The sequence below is a fragment of the Macaca nemestrina genome, chromosome 2 (assembly GCF_043159975.1).
Source record: "Macaca nemestrina isolate mMacNem1 chromosome 2, mMacNem.hap1, whole genome shotgun sequence".
In the NCBI taxonomy this organism is placed as follows: Eukaryota; Metazoa; Chordata; class Mammalia; order Primates; family Cercopithecidae; genus Macaca; species Macaca nemestrina.
Genome location: NC_092126.1, coordinates 35309776 through 35332325, shown reverse-complemented (window position 1 = coordinate 35332325; position 22550 = coordinate 35309776). Strand labels below are relative to the sequence as shown.

Sequence of the window (22550 nt, the reverse complement as noted above, 5' to 3'; positions counted from 1 at the left end):
TTGTATAGATATACCACATTTTGTTTATCCTTTTGTCTGCAGATGGACATTTGAGCTGTTTCTAATTTTTGGCTGTTATGAATTGTACTGCTGTGAACATGCATGTACAAGTTTTTGTGTTAATTTTATGTGTTCAGTTCTCTTGGATGTATATGTAGAAGCAGACTTGCTGGGTCACTCTATCTTCAACAAGAAGCTTTTAGTTTTTTCTTTGTATTTCATTTGGGTCATTTACTATCATGAAAGACCAGTGCTTTATATAAGACTAGAGAACTGCCTCATCAAAAATGCATCCAATCAGATGTTTGGCATTTAAAAAAATGTGTTTGTAAAATTCACTGTGGCCGGGCGCGGTGGCTCACGCCTGTAATCCCAGCACTTTGGGAGGCCGAGGGGAGCGGTTCACGAGGTCAGGAGATCCAGACCACGGTGAAACCCCATCTCTACTGAAACATACAAAACATTAGCCGGGCGGTGGCGGGCGCCTGTAGTCCCAGCTCCTCGGGAGGCTGAGGCAGAAGAATGGCGAGAACCTGGGAGGCGGAGCTTGCAGTGAGCCGAGATCGTGCCACTGCACCTCAGACTGGGCGACAGAGCGAGACTCGTCTAAAAAAAAAAAAAAAAAAAAAAAAAAAAATTCGTTGCAATTGATCGTTTGCAGCATCAAAGATAAATTGTTCTATATCAATAAAGACAGGCTAGCCTGTAGTGGTCCTATTTCCTGACCACTGGTGATTATCTCCACCTTCATATGGTAAAAAGGCACTCACACAGGATTAGATGGTACCAAAACCAGTGCTCCTTGATGTGATTGCCAGGGAGGATGGGTCTGATTTACAGAAGACATAGACACTGGGGCTGCTGCCACACTCAATCTAGGATCATGCTTGTTTTTTCTTGATGGAGGTTGGAGTCCTGTGAAGAAGCTTCAAAGATTATTTTTTCTACTTTCTCCTATTACCTGTTACTTTAAGGTTTGGTTCTTCTGTTTATTTAATTTAGGATCTCTCCTTTATATAGTTGGATTCTTCCAAAGTTGGGTGATTCTTAAATGTCCGTATTATAAGTGAAGGAATAGACTGAATAGTTTTGGTAGTGAAAGTGTCTATCCTTAGTCTAGGTGAGAATTTCTGCTCATCTGGCAGGGAAAGTCAATGCCCTGGTGTCTGTGAGTTAGTTGGGCCAGCATTGCACTTCCCTGGGCCAGATGCTCACTGTGGGACCTCACTTCTCAGAACTCCCATTGTAGAGAGCTGAACTCACACACTAACCTTGTTGACACTTATGAGGGTTATCTCTCTAAAGGCTGATGAGGGGGCATTAAGCCAACTGCTCCTGCATCTTTTAATTCATTTTCTGACTGATAACTTACAATCTCTCCTCAGATTCTTTATTTACTTACATCAGTCATTGTTCTACAGGTTTACTTAGATTGTTCTACAGGTACTCCTGATAAAACTTCGGATTTGCAGTCAGGAAGTGTGATCCTCTCTTCTACCTGTGTGAGTCACAGATTCTCCAGCTGCCAGTATGTTGCCATCTGCTTTAATCTAGAATTCATGTTGTGAGCTGCTGATAACACCCCTCTTGATTTTCTAGCATTGAGACAAATTTATTTTCATTTGTTTCTTCTGACATTTCAGTAGGATTTGGGGATGAAGGAAAACATATCTTTGTAATTGACTTTTTTTTTTTTTTTTTTTTTACTTTTATCTAGAGCAGGACAGTCCAATCCAACCTTTTATCTCCAGAAGGGCTTTCAAACATATGTGCTCAGGAAAAAACCACCAGGTTCACTTCTTCCTAAAGCACATAAGGTATAGTATACAAATGTAATGATAAATTCTTTGGTGACAAATAAATGCTTTTAATATACACAAAGCCAATTTTCTTTTAAAAGGCATCTTATGATTGCCAAATAACATAAAATGTATTTTATTTCTAATGAAAATTTCCCTTGAATTATATCTTTTTTTGTTTTAAAAAATGATTTGAAGTTGAAATGTAAGTCTATCTTTAGGCTATTAATCTTGAACAACACCCAGTTCTTTTGTGTATTTGATTTTCCTCTACACTGTTGGCTAGAAGTAAAATCAACCAATGAATATTTTCAGTGCTACTCATCTATAGATGTTTTGTTTTGTTATATATTTATTATATGTAATAGTATCTACTCAGAATTATTTTAATATATTTGCTATGACAATCCTCTAATCTTTTGGTGATAAAAAGAAAGATTTGAATAAGTATTTTATAGTACTCTCTAAATATTAGACAGTAAGAATTATAGAAGATTTTTGTTAAAAACTAGCTTTTTCTGTCTTCAGAAAACAGGTATTATCTGTGGATTTTCAGAGAACAAGAGGGGACAGAAATCAAAGCACTGTAGAACATTAAAAGCACTGTGCATATTTAGGGTATGACTGTAATCATGTACAGCAGGTGCTTCCTAGGCCCAGCTCACTGGGGAAGGACAATTGTGGGGTAGGCTTAATACTACAGTAATAGAAAATGTAGATTCTATGAGACTTTCTTGGTCCCATATCATATTCCCAGAAACATGAAGTAAGTTGGATGCTTAAGATAAAAAAAAGTTGGGTAACTTTTATTAAATATCAATTAGTATGGCTGAAGGATAATCCCCACGCATGCCCCAATAAACAGCTTTGTTTGTCTCTTTTCTTCATGGCATCCCACCTGAACACATCAGAACAGGGCATAATGCTCTCAGCCCTAGTATAGCTCCCAAGGATCTGGAGTACTCTGTTTCAACTCCCTTCAGTTTTCTCAACTCTGCATTGAAAAAGGCAATGCTCCTGCTCTGTGATCCACTTTTTGCTTCTCTAACCCTTTTGCCCTTTCCCCTTTACCTCCTCCCCCTCATTTCCCAACACCTGAGTGGTTAACACTTCTTTCCACAGCCCTTGGAACCCCTGGCTGCTCTCACCCTGGGCATGGTTTCGTTACTTTTCTGTTCCGGTTATTGCCGCAGCTGCATAGTTTCCCCTCCTTAGAATGGTCAGTCACCATTGCCTGAGTCTGGGGCCAGGTGACTACATGTAGATGAGCCATCGTTACTTGGCTTGCATCAACAGCTCTGCCCTTGGGTCCTGAGTGATAGCCTGTGCATCTGTCCTAATTAAGGAAGCCATTTTTTCCCCACTATCTTATTTGGGCTCCAGTTTGCTTCTAGCTGCCTACTTTCCTGGTAGTTATCTTGAGCTCCACAGCAGTCATGAGTGCCAGGAAAGATCCCCATGCCCCTGCCCTGGAAACACATGCCTCCCTTGCTCTCCAGAAAGGGCGGGTACTTTTCCTTCCACCACCACTCACCTCTCACCCCCAGCTCTTTGTATTTGACTGTGGCAGAATGCTAGAATAGAGACTTACTTGAGCTTCCTTGGAAGACATGAAAGAGTGAGCAGCCAGCCAGGGAACTGCTGAGGAAAAAGGGATGTTTTATGATAAAATATGTGAAATATTGTTAACAGTAACTATTGCCTTCACATCATCAGAGCCAGGGTTAAGTCTCGTGCAGGTGCTCATCTTCTTATTCTAATTAAATTACATTTTTTAGTAGTGGTCTAATTTATAATCATAATGCTTACACCAAGACTACTATTAGGGAAGTTATTACTATTATCCTCTGGAGTATTTGTTGATACTGTTTTACGTTGTTTTCTAGCCTTAAGGTTAGCTGATGAGTAGTTATTACATTTACTTATAATTAAATCAGTTTCTCTGATTTTTAATGATTTATCATCCTATTTAGATTGATAGAGAATTTAAAGTCCAGAAAGCCTTGTTTTCAGCTGGATTCCCTGTTCCCAAGCCTATACTGTACTGCAGTGATACTTCTGTCATTGGAACAGAATTTTACATAATGGAACATGTGCAGGTAAATTAACACTTAATCTTATTTTGTTGTTGCTTTTACTTTTAATTATGAAGTTAATTAAGATGTTTTATGATACTTAATAAATGATATAGTTTGTTATTTAACATTTTAGGTAATTAGATTGCTTTGCAAAGACTTACAATTTTGTTCAAATTTGAGCACTTACAAAGGGAGGGATGGTATAGACAAAAAACAAATTTAGTAATTAAGGGGTATTGACTTATTCTTAAATTTTCCTCTAGGTGTCAGTAAAGAGCTATCTGTAATGGCAATAACCAAATTGTCCATAAGGTAGTAGGGAAAACAAGACTCCACATAGGTCAAGACATTAAGAACAATAAATTCAAAATGTGTTTTAAATTTTTTCTGTAAAATAGTTGAGAGTAGTTTTGATGTTTACATTTATCTTGGCATATCCTTTTATTTTCCCTTTGGCATGTATACTCTAATGTTAAATATGTTTCACAAATGAATGTTTTTCTAGTATATTCTACAAAGTATTGATTGCACACATTTAAATAATCTGTTGTAATCACTTCCATAGGGTCGAATCTTTCGTGATTTAACAGTTCCTGGAGTTAGCCCAGCAGAACGTTCAGCCATATATGTGGCCATGGTAGAAACATTGGCTCAGTTGCATTCCTTGAATATACAGTCATTGCAGCTGGAAGGATATGGTGTAGGTGCTGGGTACTGCAAAAGACAGGTAATGCATCCACATTAATAGCTATTTTTTCAAGTTCTTGTAAATAATATACCTTGTTAGTCAACAAAAAAACTTATTATTGTATACTTTTCTGAAGCTTGGCTATGACTTTTAACATTGTCCTTCAGAATGACTAGTTTTTAGTATAAAATTATCTTATGTTTTTATGTTAGGTTTTGTTCCACAAAATCTTCTGTTTTAGACTCTTCACTTAATTTTCCAATACTTTTAACTATACAATTTTTTCTTCTTATTATTTTATTTATTTATTTATTTTTGAGATGGAGTCTTGCTCTGTTGGCCAGGTTGGAGTGCAGTGGTACAATCTCTGCTCACTGCAAGCTCCATCTCCCAGGTTCATGCCATTCTCCTGCCTCAGCCTCCCGAGTAGCTGGGACTACAGGCGCCCGCCACCACGCCCGGCTAACTTTTTGTATTTTTAGTAGACATGGGATTTCACCGTGTTAGCCAGGATGGTCTCGATCTCCTGACCTCGTGATCCGCCCGCCTCAGCCTCCCAAAGAGCTGGGATTACAGGCATGAACCACCACGCCCGGCCTACAGTTTTTTCTTTCTAAGTTGGACTGGCAGACATTTACTAAGCTTGACTCTGTGTTTAATACCTGCTGAGTATTGTGTTAAATATCAAGAAAAATATACAATAGGTTCTTCCCCATAGGAACTTGTGGTCATTTTTGAGAGACCTGTACATGCATGTCATACATGAAACCTGAAAATGGTGTAAAAGAGTGTAAAATCTAGTAGTAAATTGATACTCATCATAAGAGCCATTCAAAGGGTGGAAGCTGGGTTGCCCTTGCTTATATGGAGAAAGCTTCCTGGGAGAGATATCTTATAATGAGTATTTAAGGAAAGATAAAATTTAGAGTGATGGGGATCATTTTAAATTAAAGAAAAGCAATACTAGATATATATGGGGCAGCTTTCCTTTATAAGCATATCATTTTGTGGGAGTTAAGGAAAGAGAAAAGGAAACTAAAGTTTAGAGAATACTTACTATATGCTAGGTCCTACATGGCAGAGTGAGTTGTCGACCTCTCTTTTTTGATCTTTACAACAACCCTAAGATATAGGTATTACTACTCCCATTTTGCAGATGAAGAAAGGGAGGCTTGCATCAATCAAGTAATATACAAGTAAGTGGCTTAGATATAATTTAAACCCAGGTCGATATGACTGGATAAGACCAAGTAAAGATCTTTGCTCTATTGCACTAAATTGAGCAAAGATGCCTTGGGAAATGGAGATTAAAAAAACAAACAAGATGTTCCCACTTGTTGGAGGACTTTACGAGTAAGTTGATTTGTTTGTATTCAATTCTAAGAACAATAGAAGATCTTTACACTAATCATACCTGTAATATATTTAGAAAATTCTATGGATAATAAGAAAGAGTATTAAAATGAAAAGTAGACGGGGTGCGGTGGCTGAAACTTGTAATCCCAGGACTTCGGGAGGCCAAGGCAGGCAGATCACAAAGTTGGGAGTTCGAGACCAGCCTGACCAACATGGAGAAACTCTCTCTCTACTAAAAATACAAGAATTAGCCAGGCATGGTGGCGTGCACCTGTAATCCCAGCTACTCAAGAGACTGAGGCAGGAGAATTGCTTGAACCTGGGAGGTGGAGGTTGCAGTGAGTCACTGCACTCCAGCCTAGGCAACAGAGTAAGACTCTGTCTCAAAAAAAAAAAGTAAATGTCTTCTTTTTTTCTTCTAGTCCCCATATTCCCTTTTTTAGGGGTTACTTATTTCTTGTGACCCTTTCCAGAAATTATCTATATCTATATATTTGTGTTTGTGTGTGTGTGTGAGAGAGAGGGAGAGAGAGTGGGTATGTGTGCACGTGTGTTTGTGTGTGTTTGTATGCATTCTTTCTTTTTTCTTCTACAAAGTAGTTGTTGAATAAAGACTAGAACCCATATCTCTTGATCCCTAGGCCAGTATTTTTCTCCTGATAAAAAGCTAGGTAAGTAAAATGGAACTATATGGAAAAGAGACTTAAATGTTTAAGGTTTAGGCTGATTTGAGTGTTTTAGGCTGACATGAGTATCACCAGTATGGGTCTTAAGTATTTAGGAGTAAAACAGCATTTGAATTTTGTTTTAATTTTAGAATTGCTAGATCCTACATTCCACTTTCAGCTTTACTATTTTTCTTATTTATATGTCTTTAGGTATCAACCTGGACAAAGCAATATCAAGCTGCAGCTCATCAGGACATCCCTGCCATGCAACAGTTATCGGACTGGCTAATGAAGAACTTGCCGGATAATGACAATGAAGAGAATTTGATTCATGGAGATTTCAGACTAGACAACATAGTTTTCCACCCTAAAGAGGTACAGTTAACTATGTTTACAATTAATTGAGTAGGTCTGTTTTGTGACACAATACTAAGTAAATGCTCCCCCAGAGCACTGAAGAAGCCCAACGGACTCCCTGTTCCCCTACAGCTCAAGACTGTCATCACCACTCAAAATTTTTGGAAAGCAGTCCTGCAGATTTTCCAGCGTAAGTTAGCTGCCTACCTTTAAGACTGGTTCTAATCCCAAGTGGTATTTGGTTTACTGCTTAAAAGGATTTGGGAATTTTACATGCATAACGCTGTTTTCTTCAAAGAAGTTTTTCATCTACTAGTTACAATATTTAGCTTATCCATGTTCTTGCTTTTTTTTCTGGTTCATTTATACTTCTTTGGGGTTTTTAGCCCTATCTCATGAAGAATTTATTATCTGTTTATTATAAACTCTGAGAACAGAGAATTCCAAAAGCTTCTTGAGGCTTCAAAAGAATTCCATGAGATTAATATAACCTTGCTCTGTGTAAATGTGCACACTGTACTCTTTATAAAGAGTATAAACAAATGAAAGCTGTACTCCTCCACTGAGCACCTGCAATGAGGCCTAGGATTACAGTATAGTGGGAAAGAGGAAACCTCTTCAGTTTTCCTCTGATTAACTGTATGTCTTTGGGCATGCCATTTGGCACTTAGTATTCCTACATGCATGAGAAAGATTTGCAGTTCCCTGAATCCGGCTTCTGAGAGGAGGATTTTCTGGGTTCATTAGTTTTCTTAGAATGCTAAGATGTTTTAGGGCAGGAAGAGCTGCTCTAAATTAGTGTGCTAAACTTCCAGGTTTTGTGTTCCTTTCCTATTGGAAAAAGATGGCGGAAAATACCATTATAAATTGCATTGTTGTCATAACTCAAAGTAGTGTGTATCAATTGAAAATCCAAAAATAATGTAAACACATGTGAGCATGTTTACCCACAGGAGAAAAAATTTTTCATAGAAAGTCCCAGCCTGACCAACACGGAGAAACCCCATCTCTACTAAAAATACAAAATTAGCTGTGCGTGGTGTCGCATGCCTGTAATCCCAGCTACTTGGGAGGCTGAGGCAGGAGAATTGCTTGAACCGGGAGTTGGAGGTTGCGGTGAGCCAGGATCACACCATTGCACTCCAGCCTGGGCAACAAGAGTGAAACTCTTGTCTCAAAAAAAAAAAAAAGAAAAGTCAATTTAGATATTAAAATTATAGTATGTAATTATGTATGTTTGTGCATACATGTGCAACCTGTTGCTACTGGCACTGATGAATTCTGAATTCTAACCTTGTTAATTATCTACCCTTAGACTAGAAAAATTAAATATGCTAATTTATAATCTAGAAAATTATAAAAGCATATGCCTTAAAACATACCAAGATCTGGCCTGTATTTGATCTGTGTCATTTAATATTTTAGTTGAGTCTATATAATATTGAGTCTCTATAGTAGATAACAGAACCCACTAGACTTGGAGTTCTTTTAAAACAATGACTATGTCTTATTCATCTTTATATTGCAGGTGCTTATATGATTCTGAATGAATCTATGTTGAAGGGATTAATTTTAATTATTCACTAAGCAACTATTTCCATCTCATAAATTTGTGCTTAACTTTCATTCCCTAGCAGTGTGAACTTAAAGCAAGTTATTTAATCTCTCTCTGTATCTCTGTTTTTAACTTTTTGTTTCGAAATAATTAGAGTTCCACAAAAAGTTGTAAAAAAGTATTATAGTACAGAGAAGTCCTGTGTATCCATCATCCAAATTCTGCAAAATGGATATTATACAACCATGGTACATTATCAAACCCAGGAAATTGACATTGTGTGCCTTTTAAAATTGAAAAAAAAAATTTCTGAGTTGCTGGGCAGCTAAAATGAAACAGTCAATATGAGCAACTAGCTGGTACCTGGCACATCAATGATGCTCAATTTATTTCAGGTACCCTCACTTTTCCATTTTTTCCCCTTCATTTTTCTCTCTGACTTTTCTAAGACTACTTGTCAAACTTCTTCAGAAAAATATTAGGGTATAAGTAAACCTTTCATAATATGTACTAAAACCTAAACAGTGGTTGTAGGGGATGGAATTAGAGGAGACATAATTGTACATTTCTGTAATGTTTAGGATTTGATGTTTTTTGGTTTTCATTTTTAAAACAACAGCATGTTGTGTTTTTGTCATCAGAAAACACAACAATTAAGAAAGAAGACAAAAGCAATTTTAAATGACAAACCTTCCAGGAATGTGTGGGGTAAGCCAGTAAAGGAAACTACAGGATATGGCAAAACGAAATTATTTTCCGTTACTTATTTATAAAGTATTTAAAGCATGTTTGAGCAAGTGTTTCAGTAGCACAACATGCTCACTGCAGTGTTGAAAAGAAATCCAGTTTTCCTGGAAAATGTTGATTTTCCAAATATAAATTTTACCGGTAGAGAAATGTTTAGGATCTTGGAGTTTAATGTAAAATCTGCATATTGTCATTTCAACTTGAAAAATATAATTAGGAACATCCATTGGAACTTGTCAACTTCAGTGATCTAGAAATTGAAACCTGTTATCTTTGACCTCACCCTCTTTACCTTCTGTTCGTTTATTTCTCTGTATCTTCCCTGAGACACTGTAAATTTGATTGCTGTTAATTTAGAATCCATAAGCCCTTCATGACTTCACTTGACTTCTTATCCTACATAAGCCACATGATCATAATCAGTCATCTCAAAAACTACCCTCTTTAGTATCGATTTCATTAATAATTTTTTGACTATAGATGTATGTAAGTAATGTAAGAATTATAAAGTGTCCTGACCTTAGGTTACTTATTATTCTAGAATCTTCCCATCCTGACTTCATATCATCATTATTATTATTATTTTACTTTTTCTAATAATCCTACAGGGGATGTTCATCACCCCTTGACTTTAACCAATTTCTAGCCCTAAACTTGAATCCTCATATTTTTACTGCAGAATAAAGTGAAATAAGGTTAATTGGGTCTGAGACATTTTTATGCCACATGATTTTATCTAGGCTGTAACTTCATCTCTTAGTAAAACCTGTAACATTTAAAAAATGGCCTTTCTAAATCTTTTCTCTTCTTCTCAAACTCTCACATTTCTTGTCCCATCTCGGTTCCCACTCCCAGCATGTGGTTTTGTCTTCTACTTGACTCATCTTTGTCCTTTCAGTCATTTTCCAGCATAGCCTGCTTTCTAGGAATTACATCATGCCCCTGAAAAGTTCTCTTTATATTGTTGAAGACGTTTTAGTCCGCTACACAATATCACCTGTATGCAGATTGATGGGTGATATTTTTCTTTAGCCTCATTGCCAAGAAAAGTTGTCCCTCTTGAGCAGCTGGTTTGTTTTTGACCTGCATTCGCTGTAATGATTGTGAGTGACCATGCTTCACACTTTATTTTACCCGCTAAAAATTGAAAGCAAATCTTACTACCCACACTAACAACTCTGCATGTCCTATCACATTCAATTATGTGTAATAACCTTACTCCTAGCTTCATCTTTTTATAACAAATTCTGTTATTTTCTTCCCTGCCTTCTTCATCTACTGTTTCTTCTGTTGGATTGTATGTATTTTTTGTTTGTTTGTTTTGAATGCCAATACACATACATATTAATAAAATTCAATGGCATAAAAAGTATACATAAAATGAATCTCTCTATAAAGAAGATAATTTAAAAAACTAAAAGCTTTCTGTTGTGCTGAGGTTTCAGAAAAACTGTCAAAAATCATTTTACTAATAAGTTCCTTAGTAGCAGTAAGATGATTTAGTAAATGTCCAGATCAACCACTAAAAGTTATGTTGAGCTTTTAATAACTCTCAACACAAACAGGCATCGACAGGATTCTATAAGTTATTGCTAATTAATTTGCACTAATTTATGCAATTTGATGAGCCATAAGCTTTTCTCACTGGCTTTTGTTTTATGGCTTTGTGTTTTTACCCCAAAAATGGTTCAGATATTCTGAAACATAACTCCAGAGAAGTTTCCCAATTTGTATTAAAAAAGAAAAGTAATCATTTATCGCATAAGTGCCTCATCCTTTCTTTGGACGTTAAAAGCATAGATAACAAACAGAATGATGTAAGAGAAAAATGCATCCATCCTCTTCAGTAGTTTCACAAACCTAACTAGTATAGTAATTTATAATACTTATAATATTACAAATTTATAGTATAATATAACCACAGTAAAAGCTCTTATAAAGTCATAGAGAAGGGAGTGATCAATTTTTTTCCACAGTAACAATGGCCAAGTGTTGATTGCCTGGCTATATATGTGAGGCTCTGTACATATTCATCAAATAAATACATATTGGCCATCTGTTGTGTGCCAGGTACTTTGCTAGAAACTGGTAAATGAACTATACGTGCTATCTGCCCATTTAATCTTCAAACTAACCCTGTGTAAGAGGTGTATATTATGGCTGAGAAAATTGAGGATTAGAGAGGTTAACTAACTTGTCCAGAGTTATACAGCCAGCAAATGGTAGAGCTAGAGTTTGAATACAGGCCTGTCTGATTCCAAAGCCCACATTTCCACACAAAGCTCCAGTAATGTGTGTAAGTTTGCCAGCGGAGCAACGGAATGCAAGCACACACGGTTATATGGAGGCATGAAACCCAGTAACTCATATTACCTAAATGGGGTCTGCAGTTTTATATAGCTTGGATAACCTGCCTAGAGTATTGCTGCAGCTGCCTCACTGGCCCCCTATAGTATATTGAAATCATAGTAGCCAGAGTGACCCTCTTAAAATACAGATCATGTCACATCACTCCTGTATACAGAACCCCGCAGTGAAGGTTCCCCTCTCTGGACCTCATCCCTCCTGCCTTAATCCCTTAAAGTAACCACAGCCATAGCTCTCAGTTTGGTGCAATATCCTTTCAACTTTCAGTATTCATTTGTAATCTTTCTCTTTAAGCAAAAATCGGATCATACGCTATGTACTATTCTGCAAATTGATTTTTTTGGCCATATGTACAGCCAAATGAACATAAGAAATGAACAATAGAATGTCCTGTATCCTTAACATCAAGATGTATATTCCCTTTGGGAGGCTAAGGCGGGTGGATCATGAGGTCAGGAAATCGAGACCATCCTGGCTAACACGGTGAAACCCCGTCTCTACTAAAAATATAAAAAAATTAGCCGGGCGTGGTGACAAGCACCTGTAGTCCCAGCTGCTCGGGAAGCTGAGGCAGGAGAATTGCGTGAACCCAGGAGGTGGAGCTTGCAGTGAGCGGAGATCGTGCCACTGCACTCCAGCTTGGGCTACAGAGTGAGACTCCGTCTCAAAAAAAAAAAAGAAGAAGATAAATATGCCCTTGATACATACTGTTACAAGGTTGAATGAGGAAAACTTTCTGTTTTATTGGTTCCACGTTACATGATTGTTTTATGTTGCTGTGTAATGGTGGATTTTATATTTATAAAACTAACAGTATCTTTTATAACAATTATGCTTTGTATCTACAACGTGAAATAACTTTTAAAAGTACTATGGGTGGAGTAGTACATTTGTTATGTAGTTAGATTAATTACTAAAGCAAATGTTTAATCATGCATAACATGGATTAATAAAATATAAGTAATTCACTATAATTCCTTTTTATCACAGTTACTTTCAGTTGAGAAGTTTTAACTGCTTTTGCATCTGCTCATTAGCAGAGATATTAAGGCTGTGTAAAGTAAAATGAGAAGGATTGATGGCCAGCGATGGAACCAGAGGACTTAGCTCTATATAACCAAGGCTAATTGGCTATTTTATAAATGAGATATGCCACTGTGGGTAAATACCTGAAATTGACTTTTGATGGAAAACATGATTTTGAATGTATTCGATGTTATTTCTTTATTATGCTTGTTTTAAGTTTCAATATGTTAAAGACCTCTGTATTTTTAATTACAGTGTCGAGTTATAGCGGTGCTGGATTGGGAGCTTTCAACCATTGGTCATCCTTTGTCAGACTTAGCTCATCTTTCCCTCTTCTACTTTTGGCCAAGAACAGTTCCAATGATAAATCAAGGTTCTCGTATTCAAGAAAACTCAGGTATGAGAACATAATGTTGTCTAAATTGCTATTAATATAAAATTGTCTTTATTACTTTCATAATTAAAATATAAAATCCTGCAATTTTAGATAGTAGTTTTTGTTTCTTAAACATGTTTCTATTTTATTATTATTATTATTACTTTTAGATGCAAGGTCTTGCTCTGTCACCCGGGCTGGAGTACAGTGCCACAATCATAGCTCACTGAAACCTTGAACTCCTGGGCTCAAGTGATTCTCCCACTTCAGCCTTCTAAGTAGCTAGGACTACAGGCACATGCTACCATGCCCAGCTAATTTTTTAATTTTTTGTAGAGACGGTGTCTCACTGTGTTACACAGGCTAGTTTTAAGCTCTTGCTCTCAAGTGATCCTCCCACCTTGGCCCCTGCAAAGTGCTGAGATTAGAGGCATGAGCCATCGTGACTGGCCTATTTCATTTTCTTTGTTAAATTTTCTGAACTTAGCATGCCACTTTTAGTAATTTATGACCAAATGTAATCCTTTGTATATGATAATCTTTTGGAAGTCAAGGTTTAGAACATGTTTTGTTGTATGGGCTAATGGTTATTACGTTGTATTTTACATATCTGTCTCATAACATTGTGAAATAGTCACCATGACATTTTAATTAAAGTTTATATTACATGCCAATTTTATAGGGATACCATCAATGGAAGAACTGATTTCAATATATTGCCGCTGCAGGGGAATTAATTCTATTCTTCCTAACTGGAATTTCTTTCTTGCCCTTTCATTTTTTAAGATGGCTGGAATAGCACAGGTAATTAATTGTTTTAAACATGTGTTTTGCCATTATTTACCAATGTACTGTTGACAATGTTTTCCAGTCTTCCAGGTTTTATATTCTTTATCCTTAGATCATTTTGCTTATCATAATGACAGGTATCAGACGTGGGTAAAATATAAATCCAGAATTTACAGAATAGGAATTTGGCAAGGAAAAAATTTGAGTAGCAAAATGTATTATCAGTTTTTTGTATAATAAACTTACAAGATGGAAGGAGGAAGAAAGACTGATATAATGATAAAAAGAGAAAAGCAGGTAAGGGTTAGTCATTTCCTGAATATCCAGTGTGAGAAAAAGCTAAGATCTTTTGATGATCTCTGCCTCAGACTATGAAACCATTTATTAGTTAGGGTTGATGATGAGGGAAGAATTATCTTTGTACTTCTCAGAGGCCAGCACAGTATCTAGTGTGTAGTAGCCTCTTAAAATGTTTTTGAGTAAGTAGATGAGTAAGATTTTTTTATTTTCATAGTCATATTTGTGTGATTAATTTTAAAACATCATAGAGCATAAATTTAGTTTTTTTTCTAATTATATTGTGATCTAAACAGATGCCTTCTTTGTACTAATCCAGTTTTCAGGCACTTTGAATCTTGGAGGTTTAAGAAATTGAGATGCTTCATCAATAGCAAGGGGCTAGGGTTTAGAAGAAAAACAGGTGAATAAGTTCAAAAGCAAAAAAGAATGAGAAAAGAATGATTAAGGAAAATTATAATAATTGACTTTCTGTCCTCAGAGTTCATACTATCCATGAACAATTGAAATAGTTGTGTTACATCTCATCTTGTACCCTGGTTAATCATGTTGAAAGAATGGGTTTCTCAAAATGGGTATATCTCTGTATTTGACGGTTTCCACAAATAAGATACCAAATAGGCTTTAAATTTGAAATGGCTTTTCATTTCAAATAAAAGTTTGACATGGATTATGATTGACATTAAAATGTACAACATAGGCCAGGTGCAGTGGCTTATGCCTGTAATCCCATCACTTTGGGAGTCCGGGACGGGTGGATCACCTGAGGTCAGGAGTTCTAGACCAGCCTGGCCAACGTGGTGAAACTCCATAGCTACTAAAAATAAAAAATTAGCCAGGTGTGGTGGCATGTGCCTGTAGTCCCAGCTACTCAGGAGGCTGAGGCAGGGGATTCGCTTGAACCTGGGAAGTGGAGGTTGCAGTGAGCCGAGATCACGCCACTGCACTCCAGCCTGGGTGACAGAGTGAGACTCCGTCTCAAAAAAAATTGTACAACATAAACTATGTATATTGTACATGTAGTAGCTTTCAAGATGATCATAAACATTCCAATCTCATTGGAAATATAAAATTGAATATGATAGAAGAACTATTAGAGTGTTTTATTGTATAAGGAATCATAAAGAAGACACAGTGATGTTTGTTTTTAGGGGAGAGGAAAGAATTTATTATGTTGATAGTACAGAAATGGAGAATTATCAAAGAAACACTGATTAGCATTCAACTAATACTGTTCAAAAGAGACAGTTTTACCTAAATTAGGGGCCCAAAAATGAGATAAAATGTTCTTAGAGATCATCTCATTGTCTTCCCTTTGGTTTTATAGTTTTTTTAATCTTATTTTTGTTTCTTTAGATTTTCCCCCATTATGAAGGAGGGTAGTGATCTTTAGAGGTGAAATAACTTGCAGACTTGGTATCTTTGGTAACTGCTGAGATCATTTTCAAGTTTGATTTGATTATAAATTAGAATTATGTTAGGATGAGAGTGCATTAACTGGATGATATGAGTATGACTCTTTAGAAGGGTATAATTACTCCTGCATGTACATTGATATCATTGATAGTCTGTTTTACATCTTCATACCGTGTGAGTATAATGTCCCACATAACTGAGAAACTGGAAAGATTGATTGGATAGTTGAAGGACGGTTTCCAATGAATTTTAATTGTTCTACGTTTATTTGTAGGGGATATATAGCAGATATCTTCTGGGAAATAATTCATCTGAGGATAGCTTTTTATTTGCCAATGTTGTGCAACCTCTGGCAGAAACTGGACTACAACTCTCCAAACGGTAAGGAAAACAGATTCCTTGGCTAACTGAAATTAGAGCCTTTATTGGGTATGTGAAGGTTATAAACTTTAGGGGAGTAGGGATTATTTTTATTGCATACTGCTGCCAATCACGATAGTTTTTTTTTGGTAAATCTCTTCTATGCCTAAAAACAAATTGACCTAAAACATAAAGAAAATCTCCATATTTAAGTTTAAAAGTATTTTTGTGCCACTTGAATGTGTAAACTTTTAAGGATATAGGTAAAACTCTCAAGTGTTTCTTTCTAATATTTAAGTCACTTACATATACCTAATTTTAAAAATGCATTGTATAAGATGATTTATTAATTTAGAAATATTGTTCTGTTCCACTGTTATATTTCATTAAGTTTTATTCAGACATTTCATAAGCATCTTTGAAACCCATCATCATGTCTTCATCAGCGGGAGCACTTTTTCAAGCATCGAACACACTTTGCCAGTTACATTCCCATTGCTTACCAAATGCATGTGTGATGCTGTCCCAGAAATTCTGCTTAAGCCACAAGTACCCATGGCATAATGTTAGGGCAATTGCTTTTTCCAATTTATCTTATAGATGGGTATTTGTTCTCTCTACACCATTACAATTGATTCTGTTGTGCTTCATAATGACCTTTACAGGTCTTCTTTGTTTTATTTTAATTTATTTTTAAGTTCCGGGATAAATGTGCAGAGCCTGCAGGTTTGTTACATAGGTATGTATGTGCCATGGTGGTTTGTTCAACTCCCACTTATGAGTGAGAGAGAGCATGCAGTGTTTGGTTTTCTGTTCTACAGATCTAATATTCAGCAGCTGTATTTGTGAGGCATGTATTAATACTAAGAATAATGATTATTTGTGTTCAACTTCTTTGCTTTTTCTTTTGGAGAGTCTGACAGGTGACTTCAATAAAGATTCAAAACCAATGAAGCAGGATTTTTTGCTCCTTAGTTCAGCTAAAATCCAGGTTCTCGTCTCACAGGAAAAAATAGGCACACAGACACATTAAAGGGTGAGGAGGCCCGATTTATTAAGCGGAAAGAAAGCTCTCCGCAAAGAAAGAGATGGTCCTGCCAACAGGCTCCCACTTCACAGATTGAATGCCAGGCTACCACACGCTAGCTGAAGAGGCCAGCCTCCTCCCCCTACATAAGGCTCAAATTCCCGGTGGCTCCACCCCATTCCCCCAGTGTGCAGGCGTGCCCCCAGTCCGTTGTGGGCACGTCCAGACAAGACCCTGTGCCTCCTGCATCTATCACTAACATTGCTTGAGGTGATGCCAGGCCTATATGTTTTCCCCAAATAGTGCTTTAAGCATTAAAGTTAAATGTTTAAAATATAAGAGATTCTACATTCAGTCCACAATATGAAAGACTTTTTAAAAATATGAAATACAGCTCCTCCTTCTGGGGGATATTTTTTGGGTAGCTGAGGAAACTTCACATTATATTAGAAACATGTGGTGATGATCTTTGGACATCTTTGTAACCTTTTTTCTTTTGGCAAAGGACTTTCAGTACTGTACTACCACAGATTGATAGTACTGGACAGTTGTTTGCGCAGACTCGGAAAGGTCAGGAAGTTCTTACCAAGGTGAAGCATTTCATGAAACAACACATTCTTCCAGCTGAAAAGGTGAGTATTATATAAACAGAATGTATTTGTGCTAAAGGACCATCGATGAATACTTCTGTGATTTCTGCTTATAGGAGAAGCATGGTGTCATTTTCTTCAGTCAGTCCTTACCTGGATTCTTCTTCTCACGTTAGCATTGAGCCACGATAGCACCCAGGGAATGCACAGATAAGTCTGTGGCTTTATAATTAAGCCAAAGAGAATTAGTAGTTTTAAAATTGGGAGCCTAAATATATTAGAGTAAAACACTACTTTGGGGGCCTTGTCCTAAGGCATTATCTTTTTTTTTTTTTTTTTTTTTTGTAAATATGGACCCCTTTGACAATTTAATGAGAAGTGTTGACTATACAAGATAGACACACTTAGAGAATTTTACATATCATTTCAAGCTGTTCACAGATACTACCACCCCTCTTCCCTATAAGCTACTATTTTAAGGCATTAAGTTTCAATAAGTTCACTGAGAGTAGAGAGGCAACATGGAACATCCATTCATTCAGTTACCAAATAATTATTGGGCACTTGATGATGGCTTAGGCACCTGGAGAGCTACCGAATGTAAATAAATAATAAGACATACAGGGCTTATGCTCATGTGAAGCTTAGACTTTAGCAGGAAAGGAAGACGCTAAATAAGAGATGATAAATGTTGTGAAGAAAAGATCAAAAAACTTTTACAAAAATATGTAAGGGAGGTGGGGCAGGGTGTGTGTATGTGGGTAGAACACTGGTGTAGAAATGCAGATGGCTTTATTCTAGTCTATTCCTGTCACAAGTTAGGTGGCCTTGTGTTAGGTGGTCTTTAGTGGCCTCAGTATTTTCCTCTACAATGTGAGTAGGTATGACTAAATACACAATACATTCTCATTTTAATCATCTATGATTCTGAGAGATCTGCAACTAGCCTGGCAAAATCAAATAGGGAACTGAAAGAGACCAAAATCCTTTCAACAGAAATGTTCAGAGCTAATATGTGTTTGTAGGACAGTTTGTGCTATTGCTCGAATTATATAAATATTATATTTTTAGTAAATATCTGGCTTGAGATTAACTTTGTCTCAGAATAGGGTATAATTTCTTTTAAAAATACTACTTAAAGTGAGGAAATTCTTTCTAAAATAGTCACCTCTCACATGTGTTTAGTGACTAAAGTGTCATGTTGAATATTTTCTGATCTAGTTAGTATTTGTTCAATTCTGATTTTTAAAACTGTGAGCTTTTGAGTATTAAAAAGGGAATGCAACACTTTTAGGTTAAGATAGCAGTGGGAATTCAACACTGTCTTCCCCTCCCTCAAATAAAATCCAATTTAATAAATAATAAAGTTTGTTTATAAAATGGAATAAATTGGTATACGCTTGAAAACAGAAGAGGGACATATCAGAGGAATTAAGGTTTTGAAAAGAGAATGGAAATTAGATTTGGAAAGCAGAATGGATTAACCCCTAGAATAATGAAACAACGGAAGCCATATCTCAAAAGAATTTTGGAAGAAGGCTGTAGCACAAGTGGCAACCATTTTCCCGCAATGGAGCCCGTGTGATTGGCTTATATAGACAGCAAAAATGAGAAAGGGAAAGAAATCAAGATGTTTGATTTTAAAATTACCTGCACATGGATGACTGCTTGGGTTGATCTCTTACAACCTGTTATAACAGTAGTGTTTGCCCCCAAACAGAAGGCTGCAACAGCCGTCCAAAAAAATGCAAATGGGCCAGTATGCTGGCTCAAGCCTGTAATCACAGCACTGTGGGAGGCCGAGGCTGGTGGATGGCTTGAGCCCAGGAGTTTGAGACCAGCCTGGGCAACATGGTGTAAACCCAATCTCGACTAAAAATACAAAAATTAGCCCGACGTGGTACACACCTCTAGTCCCAGCTACTTGGGTGGATTGCTTGTACCTGGGAGGCAGAGGTTGCAGGGAGCCAAGATTTTGCCACTGCACTACAGCCTGGGCAACAGAGTGAGACCCTGTCTCAACAGCAACAAAAAAGCAAATGATCTGTTTCAAAGAAGCCAGGGCTTCAACATGAGATTTAGTGCCCTAGAGGAGGGTCTTCCATGCTTTGGCTTTTTTTTTTTTTTTTTCAATGTAGTCTCTATTGCCCAGGCTGGAGTACAGTGGCACCATCTCAGCCCACTGCAACCTCCGCCTCCTGGGTTCAAGCAATTCCTCCGCCTCAGCCTCCCAAGTAACTGGGACTACAGGCACCTGCCACCATGCCTGGCTAATTTTTTATTTATTTATTTATTTATTTATTTGAGGCGGAGTCTCGCTCTGTCGCCCAGGCTGGAGTGCAGTGGCCAGATCTCAGCTCACTGCAAGCTCCGCCTCCCGGGTTCCCGCCATTCTCCTGCCTCAGCCTCCCGAGTAGCTGGGACTACAGGCGCCCGCCACCTCGCCTGGCTAGTTTTTTGTATTTTTAGTAGAGACGGGGTTTCACCGTGTTAGCCAGGATGGTCTTGATCTCCTGACCTCGTGATCCGCCCGTCTCGGCCTCCCAAAGTGCTGGGATTACAGGCTTGAGCCACCGCGCCCGGCCGCCTGGCTAATTTTTGTATTTTTAGTAGGGATGGAGTTTCACCATATTGGCCAGGCTGGTCTCGAACTCCTGACCTCGTGATCTGCCCACATCGGCCTCCCAAAGTGCTGGGATTACAGGCACGAGCCACTGCACCCAGCCTTTTATTTATTTATTTTATTATTATTATTTTTTAATTTTTTAATTTTAATTTTTATTTTTCAAGAGACAGGGTCTTGCTGAGTCTCCAAGCTGGAGTGTATGATGTGATCCTAGCTCACTGCAGCCTCAAACTTCAGGGCTCAAGCGAACCACCCAACTCAGCCTCCTGAGTAGCTGGGATTACAGGAATATGCCACCATACTGGGCTAATTTTTACATTTTTTTGTAGAGACCAGGTCTCACTCTGTTGCCCAGAACTACTGGTTTCAAGCAGTCCTCCCGCCTTAGCCTCCCAGAGCACTGGGATTACAGGTGTGAGCCACCGCACCTGGCCAACTTTTCTTTTTTGGGGGGGTGGGGGAGGGTGGTAGGGATTGGGCAGAAATCTCAGGTTGTCTATCCTCCCTGGTTACTGCCTGATTCCGACCTACTTTCTCTAAAATGAAGCCTATCTGATAGCATGCTAGTACTTGGAACCAGCCCATCATTCAGAGGAGAGGCCAGAATTGGCAGAGGAAACCAGGCAGGCTTGTTCTTTCATTGGTAAATGTGAATAAGCATATAAGAGAAACTGCAGCACAGAAGAGGTATCACAAGTTAGGTTGTGATACTCTGCTGAACTTCGTATCATGCAGCTATTGAAATATGTACAAAAAATCTGCAATAAAAGGAAGTGCTTTAAGATAAATAAAAAAGCAGCCTGTGGCTTTAAAGGGAAGATTGCCAATGTTTTGTGTGACCAGAAAAGCCACAATCTTTGAAGATCCTTTAAATCTGAGACATATCCATATCTGATAATGTGAGCTTTTTCTTCTTTTAAAAAAGTCGTACTGTACCAACATCTGTAAAAATGTTTTATTCTGTAGAATGATTGTGAACAATACAAATCTCTGTGTAGCATATTAGAGGATATTATTTGGAGATTATATTTGGAGAAAAGTAAATAGCTTTTTCAAAATGAAAGAGGGAAAAATCTATATAAGATTCTATCCAACATTATTATAACTAAGTTTACGGAAACCAAAACAGTCATTTCTAGAAAATAGGTTGTATCATATAATACAATACTTTAACAGCACTTGTCTTTAACTACTGAGATTCTTGATGACTTTTTCTTTATATTTTTAGGTACTTTCAAATTTTCTATAATGAGAAAACATAAGCTTCATTTAAACTTTTCTAATGACCTTTTGAAACCCCTTGAATATTATAAAGTGAGGACATAACCCATATCTATGAAAATATTAAAAGCTAGTTTAAGCCAATTTAAAGTGGATAAGACATCCTAAAAATAGCATGTAAAACAGGAACTAGCAACATAACACACTGAGAACACACTTTTAGCATTCATGGTAACATTAATCATACTTCCCTACTGAGTCTAATGTACTAAGGATGAACTCTGTTGCTTCTTTCTAGTAGACTTCAGTTTAAAATGAAAAACATTTTGCAAAATTATTTGTAGGCTCAGATTTAAGATGCTGAACCAACCAACATACTCAAAATTAGTATCTCTGTCAGTGAATGAGGACACAGAATGCTACAGGTGATATTTTGGGAAGATTGACCAGGCACCAAGCCTAGTTTCTGCTTTTGGCTATTAACTATAAATTACTTTTCTTACTTTAAGAACCAAAGAAGGGTTCTTTGTAGTGAGGAATTTTATTTAATTTTGAATCCTACCATGCCACAAATAAACTTTGCAAATATCTAAATGGATAAAATTTAGAACTCAAAGTATTAAATAATACAAATTTTAAAATAATTATATAAACACTGGCATAATTTAATTTCTTCAGACTGTGATCAGAGATGAGAAAAGGTGGTCAGAGATTAGAAAATGAGAAATGTATTACATATTTCTTTTCAAACACAGTAGCACTGAATATTTCCAAGGCAGTATAAGGGATGGAAATAATAAACAACCCCAAACAGGAAATCTTCCAATTTAACTGACTTCCTGACAGAAATGACAAGGGCTATTCATCCTGGTACCTTTGAAAGAGCAGACCTTTGCCTTCTTGAGGTTCTCACTAAATACAGCAATACTGTAGACTAGCCATGCTTCAATGAAAGCAACATTTTAGTACATTGTTATATGAGTGTAAATTGATAAGAATGATTTGGAAAATAATTGGATAATATGGATTAAGAGTTTTGACAATGTTTATAAGTAATACCACTAGCCTAAGTGTAGAAACATACAGAGATACTATAATAGCAAAATATTGGAAAATGGGGTTATACTCCAATATTTTTGTTCTATATTGATTATTTTAGTTGTATAAATTAGAGATTGTTATTGTTTTATCTGGCTTTTTCTTTTTT

At 37.0% G+C, this 22550-nt stretch overlaps 1 protein-coding gene across 1 annotated transcript in view; it reads left to right on the top strand.

Annotated features, from left to right (window-relative positions):
• Positions 1–22550, top strand: part of LOC105490369 (acyl-CoA dehydrogenase family member 11) — a 97613-nt gene that overhangs the window by 12216 nt on the left and 62847 nt on the right. Inside the window, exons 2-9 of the mRNA XM_011755892.3 lie at positions 1718–1817; positions 3773–3898; positions 4443–4604; positions 6800–6964; positions 12897–13038; positions 13700–13821; positions 15794–15900; positions 17412–17538. Of these exons, the coding sequence (XP_011754194.2) occupies positions 1718–1817; positions 3773–3898; positions 4443–4604; positions 6800–6964; positions 12897–13038; positions 13700–13821; positions 15794–15900; positions 17412–17538 (1051 nt within the window). The remainder of the gene's footprint in view (positions 1–1717; positions 1818–3772; positions 3899–4442; positions 4605–6799; positions 6965–12896; positions 13039–13699; positions 13822–15793; positions 15901–17411; positions 17539–22550) is intronic.